Consider the following 11,158-nt stretch of genomic DNA (forward strand, 5'->3'; position numbering starts at 1 on the left):
AGTTGTTAATTTCCATATATATGTGGATTTTCCAGTTCTCCCTCATTTATTGAGTTGCAGCTTCATTCCATTGTAGTCAGAGAAGATACACTGCATGATTTCAATATTTTTCTAATATACTGAGACTTATTTTGTGACATAATATATGGTCTATCCTGGAGAAGAGCCCATGTGCACTAGAGAAGAATGTGTGTTCTGTTCTTTGATGAAGTGTTATATATATCTGATAGGTCTAGTTGGCTTATTGTGTTACTTAAGTCTTCTATTTCCTTTTTAATCTGTCCAAATGTTCTATCCATTATTGAAAATTGTATAGTTAAATCTCCTACTATTAACATAGCCACTTTTGCTCCAATCCTCCCTTGTTCCAGAGAAAGGCTTTCCTCCTATAGAGAAGATTATGGGAGTGAACTCAGCAGGACTGAGTTGTGTAGCACAGCATCTCTTGCACCATTACTTATAAAGCTCAGACTATGTGGGGAGGGTTAACAGGAGTTCAGAACAGCAGAGATGCTTTGCATCATCATACCCAGGGACATCCGAGGACACTAAGTGGAAAGGCTGCATTGCTCTTACTTCATGTCAACATCAGAGATTAGATACATATGAGCATTAAAAGCTGCCTCCAGGAATAGAGACAATATTTCTATTAAAGTTTATTTTTTCTGCAAGAGCTATATCTTGTAATAATGAATTCCATAAGTAGGACAACATGGTGAGAGGTAATATTATCTAATGTTAATCCCAATCATAGCTCTCTAGTGCTTTCAGAGCTGCTCACTAATCATCTTCTTCCTATTATTTATAAAGCCATTAATAAAGAATGTGCTGACTTGAATAATGTCCCCACAAAATCCATATGCTCCTAGAACCTGAGTGAGACCTTATTTGGAAATAGGGTCTTTGCCAGTATATCCAAGTGAAGCTGAGGTCATGCTGGATTAGAGTGGGTCGGAAACCCAATTACTGGTGTCCTTAAAAGGAGAGGAAGGTTTGACATACAAAGACACAGACACACATAGAGGGAAGACATCCATGGGAAGACAAAGGCAGAAATTAGAGCAATGTAATGGCGGGCCAAGGAATGCCAAAGATAGCTGGGAGCCCCCAGAAGCTTAGAAGAGCAGGGAGATGTTCCTCCTACAGACTTTAGAAAGAGCATGACCCTGCTGGTGGCTCGCTCGACTTTGGACTTCGAGCTTCCAGAACAGTGAGAATGAATTTCAGTTGCTTTACAGCACCCAGTGTGTGGTAATTTGTTATAACAGCATTAGGAAGCTAATACAAAGTCCAATTCCTTTTTCTATTTTTATGGGACCCTTCTTTTTATTCTCTCTATGCATAGTATATATTTATAGTCTTTAAGCCTATTCCTGATCTATAATAAAAACTGTCCCCTGACTTCCTTTGTAGTATTTGGTTATGGCTCTTGACAATGGTATTTGAAAGTCTAAATAAATTATATCCACTGTTTCCCTTTATTCATATGTTGCCTATTACTCAAACAATTTTAACTGGGAGGTAAGGGATGAGTTCTTTTAAAAACATCATCCTATTCTTTTAATATGTTCATTTCTGCAATAAGTCCATCCTTCATTATAAAGCCTGCTCTGTGTGGATGTGAGAATCAGTGATTTATCACTGCCGGTGCTCCCTGCCACTCCCCAGCCCAACCTATCCAACTCCCACCTTTGTACAAGATTCCCATTGACAATTCTCTCATTCTGCATTTGTGGTAGCAGCTCATATGTTTTGGCAGACAATTTTCTAATTTTACTTTTGGGCTCCTTCAGAATATGAGACAAACTAAATACATGATGATATAAGCACATGTGGTTTTGTTATTTAAGTCTGGTTAATCCAACCCTCTAAAACACATTCATAAATCAGGGGATAATGGACAATCAGTGATAAGGATCCATTGAGCGGTTCAGGTTAAATGTGTTCTGGTAATTAAAGGTTTGCACTGAGCCCACCGAACTCCTGCATAGGAGTGCAAGAATCAGAGCCTGGTCTCATTCCAGAGTAAAGTCTGATCTCCCTATTCTGATATACAGGATTCCCGCCCCCCTCACCCATAACTTGGCCCTGCAGGGCTCTCCATTTCTGCCCCAGCTCTGTCTCCCCATTGTTCCACACGCAGACTCTGAGCATTCCTGCCTCATTTTATTGGAACACAAAGTTTATTCTAATTTGCACTATGACAAAATTTTACAATTATCATATTTTCCCGAATTCATGGGAAGCTGCTTAAGGGTGGGGACCATGTCTCCCATCTCTTTGAAATCCCATCACCCCATACAGCACTTAGGTTAACCATTTCAAAAAGGTGGTAAAATGTCATAATATTTATCATACCTACTTATGTGCCCACACACTCTCATTTGCTCTAAAAGGGCATCTGGTTTCCCCTGCCTGAATTAGGTAATAGATTATTCATTAAAAAGTGTGACCCATGCCTCATTATAACCCTCATATTATGAAATCCACAGTTGGGATTTCAGGTCAGTTGGTTTCTACTTCTTTCATGAAACCTGGGGGTTAAAAGACTATTTTCCAGTCCTTCTCTGACTTTTATTTCTAAGAGGCTCAGGAAAGGCAGAAACACACAGATGAAATAATAAGAATGTCAGTAACTCAAGCACATGAGAAAGAGGCTCTTTCCTTTTCCATTTGATAATGAAGAAAATAGGAAAACTCCCTTCACCAAGGGCAAAGTCCCCTTAGCAACTGTACGTTTCACCAAAAACACACACAAAAAACACTCAGTTTTTGAACACCAGATAAAGTGTTCCCAAACTGGCAATTTGCCAAGAGTATGTTGAGGACACATTCCATTCGACTGAGAAAACTCAGGGAGGAACACACCTAGTGATAGAGGACAAATTCTTACAAACTGTTGGGAATGCATCAAAGAAAACTAGGACAATGGATCATAGAGGCTTGTTTTGAGGCACACTGTCCTTTGAAGGAGTCACCCCTTGCAGAACCACAGAGCTCAGGTCTAATCAGCCTCACAGTGGCCTGGGAGAGAGCATCACTCCTGTCCTCCCACAAAGGTAGGCCACTTCCAGCACCTGACTCGGGTTGCCCAGGTGAGGAGAGAAGTGAGAAATGGCACTCTTGGTGAGAGCAAAGGCAAGCAGACTCCCAGGGCAGAGGGACATGAAGCCAGCTGAGCAGCCCTTCATGATGGGATTCCAGGGCAAGAGCTGGCTGCTGAAGTCTACAAGACACAGGAACTCTTTTTGATGCTACTGCTCACAGTCAGGCTCCTCCTCGCTGTCCTCCCCCAGGGGAAATTCCTTTGTGGGCTTCTGAGTTGCATATATCCCGGTCTCCATGGGGCAGTCCTGGCTCAGAATTGCCTGCAGCAAGAAAAAGAGAAAACATGGCGCCTCTTATACCTGCCTCCCACCACCTTCCCCCACAGCTGGAGTAAGTCTAGTGTTGCTCAGAAAAGACTCCTAACAAGCCTAGGACCCTCTTTCTGCATCCTGTACCTCAAGGGGCCTCCCAAGGTATCCAGGCATATCAACTCTGCTCAGTACAAACTTCTGATATACTTTTAATTGGATCCTAGCTGCGTTCGTGCAAGCTAGAGCAGGGATCCTCCCCTCTCAGGGTTTCCTGTCTTTTTCCTTCCTTTGAGCAACCCCACCTCCAACTCCAAACCATCCAGGCCCTCAGGGTGCTCATGCTGAAGTAAGAGAAAAGTACATTATTAACTAAAAGCACGGGTTGCTGTTCTTTCCATGGGATGTTTGTACTTTAAAAGAGGATGACCTGGTAAGAATAATGCTAGACTCACATGAACAAGTGAATGAATGAAGAAAGGTGTTCAGTGGAATTCTGCCCACTTATGAGGGGGAGGGTGTGATAGTTTGATATTTCACACCTTCCTTGTAACTATAGGATGCCTTGGGTGACCTCTTGCCCTTAATTCTTTCCTTCTTTCCTTAAGACCATTCTTAAAAGCCCTGTGTAAGAGAGGAGGTGGTTATCTAGGGAAAGCAAAAAAAGGAGTTAGGAACCATGGCAAAGTGGAAAGACTATCAATAGAGGGAGTCTATATAAGCACAGGATAAAAGGGAATGAGAGCCACAGTGGAGGGTATTTGTTTAGCAGGAGTTAGAGTCCCTTACAAGCTTCTCCTCCTTGCTTGGGGGGTTCTGCAGGTAATAGCAGAGAGGAGCATAGACGATGTTGACAACCCCAATGATCACCATGAGCCAGGGGAAGCCGATGGCCCGGACAATGGCACCCCCAGTGGATGGGCCTGTGAAGAGTAAAGCAAATGCACAAGTATTTTTATGCCTTTTTCACATGGATGATGCAATGCTAGAGCCAGCAGGGTGACCCAGAGGATGCCTGGGGTCCAATATCCAGAGCCTCTTGGCCCCACTTCTGACTGGTTAAAAAAAAATAGTAGATAAGGAAGAGTGGGGCACCAGGTTCTGGGTGCTCCCCTCTCTTCCACCCCAACCTACCTACAGCAAAGCCCATGCAGAAAGCTACATCCGCGATGGCATAGACACTCCCATACACAGAGGTGTGGCGCAGGTCTACCAGGTGTCCCATGATGGGCATCATGGAAGAGTCCACCATGCCTGTGGCCAGGACAAACAGGACACTGTTAGTTAGCTCTGTCCTCAGCCCCCTCCCTGCTGGGGACATCCTGACCTCCTCTCCTCCTCCGTTCGGTCTACTCTCTTTGCCTGCTCTCCTCCATTTATTTTTGTTTAGTTTTTTTAATCGTTAACTTCTTATGTTATGACTGCAGACTCTAAAATTAGAAAGCTATTTCCCTCACTGACTGCCTAAGTCAATTGCCCCAATAATTTTTTAACAATCCAATAATTTTTAAATATCCTCTATTATTGAAATGCAAGACTGTTTTGCTTAGGGAATTAGTCTCAATATTTAATGCAAATTATCTCCCCTTGCTCCATAAATTCCTTCTCTTTTGTTTAAAACTCCCCCAAACCTACAATACTATTCCTCTTCCTCTTTTATTAAAGACTTTTTAATTAAGACACCAGGGTTACATTAACCTGCTTAAGCAATAATCTCCCTTTTATGTAGTGCTCCTCAGTGAAGTCCCAGATCAGCAAAGTGTCTGTCTTTCATCAGCCTGTTTGGTTTGTCTCTCTTGTGTTCTCTGCTTTTTGTTGGATTAGAGATCCTCAAATTTTCATTCAGCCCCAAGCTCTATTCCATGTTATGCAGTTTGCACTAATAAATTCATCAGGTAGGAATCAGGAGCCCACTCTCACACCCCTACCAGCTGAACTTCTACTCCGTTTGCCTTTCCACCTACCCCCTCTGATGAGAAAAGGGAGGGGGGAGGAAGACATCTGACCCAAACCAACATTCAGAGGCTTCTCATTTCCCTAAAGAGCACTTCTTACCTATGGCAAAGCCAAGTCCTGCATTGGGACCAATGAGACCAAATATAATGTGAGCCAGAGGAACCTGCAGGGGGAAAGGTGGATGTGGTCATCAGCAGCAAGTTGAGTCATGGTGAGAACAAATGCTCAAAGGCTTTTTACGTGACATGCATCTATTAAGCATGTGCACTGTGCCATGTATGCTATCTCCTTGGATTCTCACACCTTCCCTGTGAAGAAGAATCTACTTCCATTTTGAAGATATGAAAACCAGAGTGGTGCCATTTGGATCCAATGCTCTACCCAAAGTTACAGAGCTAATAAGGGGCAAGATGAAGTTTGAACCTCAGACTTGCCTCCTTATACCATCACAATGGTCCTTTTCTGTCACAGACTCTCACCTTTCTCCACCCCCATCCTGATCCCCACCCAAACACAACGTCTGTCCTCGTTATTCACCGAATGGAGTTGCTTCTGTTTTCAATTGGCAACACCTTCCAAAGGTCTTATTGAAATCCCAAACTTGGTGGCCATTGGAACAACAAGCCAGAGAACAGAGGCCCATAGCCAATTACCCATAAGCTAGAGGGAGAAAGTGGCACATTAGCAAGCTGTGAAACTCATTCTCATTGCTCTCCTGACAAAATACTGGATGCCTTTCCTTCCCACATTTTCGGGTTCCTTACTTCCCTTCCTGGGCACCTGCCCTTCCTGCCACCCAACCCTGCCATCCCAGCACATTCAATACCTATCCTTGGGTGAGTCCTTGCTGTCTTCTGGGTCACTCACCTCTCGAAGGCTCAGCACACACTTTAGATATTAGTGGCTAGGAGAAATTTTAGGGGTTACTCCCTCACAGGGGCATTTCTATTGTATCAAAAAATGGTGAGGATTCGCTGTGGACTCCTCATGTGCCAGATACAGGGTTTGTGGTTTATATGGAAAAACTCAACAACCTTGTTAGATAGAAATGATTGGAATCCTCTCCACACTGATGAGGCTACTGAGCAGCATAGAGATTAAGTAATCTGTTCAAGGTCACACAAATAGGTAGTGGCAAAACTGGTAGTGAAAGCAGAGCCCTCCCAAGCTCCAGATCAGGACCTCCAGGCTTTCCCGAGTGCTGACGCTGGGTCAGGCTCTGTGCTACAAACTTTATAGCTATGTTCACTTACCTCATGCCTCTGAGGCAAGTGTGCTGAGGATCTCCATGCAGAGAGAACAGGAAGTTTAGGGAGCTTAAAGGGGGATCTTGAAAATGGAAAAGGCTTTCTTTTTTCTCCTACCAATGTTCCAGTGGAGAGTCTGAAGCACAAATGATGGTTTCCCTGTTGACTTATGGGGCCCTGGCAGGTGGGATGACTAAATGAAGTCTTAAAATGCACTATTTTGCTGGCCTAGAAATAGATACACATTACCTCATATGCCCATACATAGAGCTCAGGGTTCTGGCCCCACCTTCCTCACCTACCCTCAAGGGGATGCCAACTTCAACTGGTGGCAGCTCTCCTGGTGCTAATTCCTACACAAGCAGAAACGGTCTTTCCAATGACCCATGCCAAGTCAATCCTCTGCTCATTTTAAAGTAAAGTGATCTTTAATGTCTGGATCTCTCTCTCACTCAACTAGTCCCTATTACACTTACACAGAGCAAGCTGATCCCTACTACCACCATTCCAACCAGTGAGCACAGCCACCTAGAAGAAAAAAGCCATTATTACACCATACCATGCTATGTGGAGAGATCCCTTCCTGCTGCCACCCATCTCCACCAGCAATGGCCTGCCCTACTGCCCCGAACTCCAGCAACCCTTTAGGACCTGAGAAGATGAGTCAGCCCTACAGGTCCAGGTTGTATCCAGAAGAGCTCTTTCCCTGCCTTTTCCTTGCCCTCTTTTCTTCCCTGGCTCATCCCTTCCATAGTAGAGTACATACTGGGATATATTCTTTTCATTTATAAAAGGAATCAGGTGACTCAGAAAACACATGGCCCATGACAATAAAACCAAAATGTGGATCTTGCTATTTCCCAGTTCAAATGATAACTTTTTGCTATCTCCAACCTATTCACATTTTATTTGGTCTTCAAGGTTATCTCAAGTCCTATAAGTATACCAAGTTTCTTTCCTTTATGATCTCCTAGCAGTGGTTATTAAACTTTAAAAAATATTTACACTGAACACCAAAGATAAAAGTAAAGCTGTTCTGATTGTAATGGAGCAACAGAATCTAGACTTATACCTCCAGCCCTCGATTGGAGGCGCTTCTGGGGCAACTCTTTAGGGCTCCATGGAATGGTTTGACCATCACTGCTCCAATGTACTGTTTTTTTCATGGCTTTTCCCTGTGGGATTATTTGTATTTCTTCAACCATAAAGCAAACATCTGGAGATCAAGGGGTGCCGTTCATAGCCACTTCCTCCTCCACAGCAACAAGCTCAGGACCCCCCTTTTTCCATACTGCTCTCACCACCAACCCAATCCCCATTCTCCCTTGTCATGAACTTTCAATCTCAGAGAAGCTGTTCCTCATCCCACGTGCAAGGGAATCCCCACAGGACTCTCCCTTCTTACATTCCTACCCCCCTTCCCAGCTCTCCAGGCTACATACCGGCCCATCTTGTTGGCCGGCACACCAAAGAGGTTGGTGCCAATGAAGTAGGACAAGCTGGCAGGCAAGAAAGCAAGATCTGTAGAAGGACAAAGATGCCCACTTTAGGACATGTCCAATTTACTATCCCAATCCCTTCCCTCCTAAAAGACAGTGAAGCCCAGCTATTACCTCCAAGCATCCGCAAACCACAACTGTTCAACTGTTTCATGGTCTGGGATCCTTGTGCAAACCCAGAGCAGATGTCAGGAGACTCCACACCTCTCTTTCCCTCAGGGCAGGGCTTTGTTTAGTTTCAGAACATTTAATGTGCTTCCAACTCCCCACTTCAGGCTCTGAACAATGGCTCTAATGAACCATTCTCATGTATAAAATACTGTTAATATCAGCATAAGAGCATGAGCTTTGGAGCAAGACATACCTCCTGGGAAGGAAAAGCAGCTTTTCCGTGCTGTCTATCAGCTCTGGGACCTTGGATAATTTACTAAGCTTCTCTGGGCTTTGGTTTCCACATCTGGGTTCAAATTGTTGGCTCTGTGACTTTGGACAATTTACATATCCTGAATATTATTTATTTATTCATTCATATATTAAATACTTTTAATGAACATTTACCATGTGACAGGTGTGGGCCTAAAAATAGAGGGATAAATAAGATAGACAAAATCCTAGCTCTCATGAAACTTATATTCCAGGGAAGGGTGACAGACAAAAACCAAGCAAACAAATAAATGAAAAAGATAATTTTTAAAAATGGTGAGTTCTATGAAGAAAATTTAACATTTTGGGTGCTATGACAGATAGTGACTGGGAAGAAGGGCCACCTTAGGTTTGGGGGTTCAGGAAAGGCCTCTCTGAGGAGGTAATATTCAAGCTGAGATCTGAATGGCCAGAAAAGAACATTTTAAGCAGGAAAAAAAAAAAATGGAACCAAATTTCGATCAATTAGGTGGCTGGAAATCATTTACTGAGATGGGCAAGTCTGGTGGCAGAGGAAGAGCTGTAAGGGAACATGCTGAGTTTGAAATGTCTATTAGATATCCAATGGACATGTCAGGCAGTTGGATAAAGTCCAGAACTTGAAGGAGAGGTCACAAATGCAAATATAAATTTGGGACTTATTGGTTTACACATGTTTTTTTAAGCCAGGAAAGAGGATGGGATCCCCCAAGAGAGATCAGGTAGAAAAGTCTAGATACCAAAGGTGTGAGTCTTGGAGGTGATAAGGTGACATAGAAGAAGCTGAAAGGGGATGGAATCCAAAAGGCAAAGAAAAGTTCAGCTTTTGATAGGAGCTAGGATGTTTCAATCACAATTGGAAAGAAGCCAGGAGAAAAGGCAGTGATTGTGGGTATTAGTTCAGAAAAGCAGATTCATTTAGTGATGGGGAACCATGAGTTCTTTTCTCATTGCTTATATTCTCTCAAGAAATAGGAAGAAAAGTCAGTGGCCGAGAATATGATGGTGAAGGGGTGCGCATGCACAGGAGGCTTGAATGGAAAATGTGTAACATACTATTTTACTGCACTTCATTGCTATTCCTAGATATTGTATTTTTTATTTATTGGCAACTCTGGGTTGAGCAAGTCTATTGGCACCATTTTTCCAACAGCATGTGCTCACTCATTGACTCTGTCACATTTTGTTAATTTTCACACTATTTCAAATTTATTCATTGTTCTTATATCTTTTATGGTCATCTGTGGTCAGCAATCTTTTATGTTACTATTGTAATTGTTTTGGGGTTCTAAAAAACTGCACCAATATAAGACAGTGAAAAATAAATAAATGTTGTGGCGTTCCGACTGCTCCATGGATGGCTGTTTCCCTGTCTCTCTCCCTCTCCTTGAGTCTCCCTATTCCCTGAGGCACAAGAATATTAAAATTACACCAGTCACTAGCCCTATAATGGTTCCTAAGTGTTCATGTGAAAGGAAGAGTCATATGTCTCTCCCTTTAAATCAAAATTCTAGAAATGATTCAGCTTAGTGAGAAAGGTACACTGAAAGTCCTGACAGACCAAAAGCCAGGCCTTTTGCACCAATCTGTTAGCCAAGTTGTAAATGCAAAGGCAAAGCTCTTGAAGGTGAACTGTGAGGATATCAATGAAAAAAAAAACAAGGAAATTAAGGTTGTGCTCATGAGTGATAAGAAAGGGAAGCAACCTTATTGCTGAAATGAAGAAAGTTTTAGTGATTTAATAGACCAAAGCAGCCACAATATTCACTTAAGCCAAAGACTAATCCAGAGCAAGGCCCTAACTGTCTTTAATTCTATGAAGGTGGGAGAGGTGAGGAAGCTGCAGAAGAAAAGTTTGAAGCTAGCAGGGGTTGGTACCTGAAGTTTAAGAAAAGATGCCATCTCCACAACTTCAACATAAAAGTCCAAGGTGAAGCAGTAAGTGCTTATGTAGAAACTACAGTAAGTTATCTGAAAATCTAGCTTTGATAATTGAAGACGATTGCTACACTAAACAACAGATTTTCAGTGTAGACAAAACAGCCTTCTATTGGAAGAAGATGCCATTGAGAAGTTTTACAGCTAGAGAGAAAAGTCAATGCCTGCCTTCCAAAGAGAGGCTAACTCTCTTGTTAGGGGCGAAGGCAGCTAGACTTGAAGTTGAAGCCATTGGTTGCTCATATACCATTCCAAAAATCCTAGGGCCCTTAATTATGCTAAATCTACATTGCCTATGCTCTACCAATGGAAAAACAAAGCCTGATTTATTGGAAGAGGTCAAACTATCAACATAACAGGAGTTTGGGAAAAGTTTATTTCAACTTAAAACTTTGAGGGGTTCAAAACATCATTGGAAGAATTAACTACAGATGTGATGGAAATAGCAAGAGAACAGAATTAGAAGTAGAACCTGAAGATATGATTGCAATCTCATGATAAAACTACTGGATGAGGAGTTGCTTCTTATGGATGATCAAAGACAGTGGCTTCTTGAGATGGAAACTACTCCTGGTGATGATGCTGTGAATGTTATTGAAATGACAACAAAGGTTTTAGAATATGACATAAACTTAGTTGATAAAGCAGCAGCAGGGTTTGAAAGGATCGGATCCCATTTGGAAGAAATTCTACTGTGGGTAAAATGCTATCAAACAGCATCGTATGCTACAGAGAAAACTTCTGTGAAAGGAAGAGCCTA

The 11,158-nt window shown here is 42.5% G+C and overlaps 1 protein-coding gene across 1 annotated transcript; it reads right to left on the reverse strand.

Moving 5' to 3' along the window:
* Positions 1 to 3,254: 3,254 nt before the first annotated feature.
* Positions 3,255 to 8,212, reverse strand: LOC131276537 (chromaffin granule amine transporter-like). The gene is made up of 7 exons (XM_058289820.1): positions 8,173 to 8,212; positions 8,002 to 8,080; positions 7,036 to 7,087; positions 5,412 to 5,475; positions 4,491 to 4,610; positions 4,146 to 4,279; positions 3,255 to 3,368 (listed from the first exon to the last, which is right to left on the reverse strand). The coding sequence occupies exons 1-7, from the start codon at positions 8,210 to 8,212 to the stop codon at positions 3,255 to 3,257; spliced, it is 603 nt and encodes a 200-aa protein (XP_058145803.1).
* Between the last annotated feature and the right edge of the window lie 2,946 nt (positions 8,213 to 11,158).

This window comes from Dasypus novemcinctus, chromosome 29 (genome assembly GCF_030445035.2).
Source record: "Dasypus novemcinctus isolate mDasNov1 chromosome 29, mDasNov1.1.hap2, whole genome shotgun sequence".
NCBI lineage: Eukaryota > Metazoa > Chordata > Mammalia > Cingulata > Dasypodidae > Dasypus > Dasypus novemcinctus.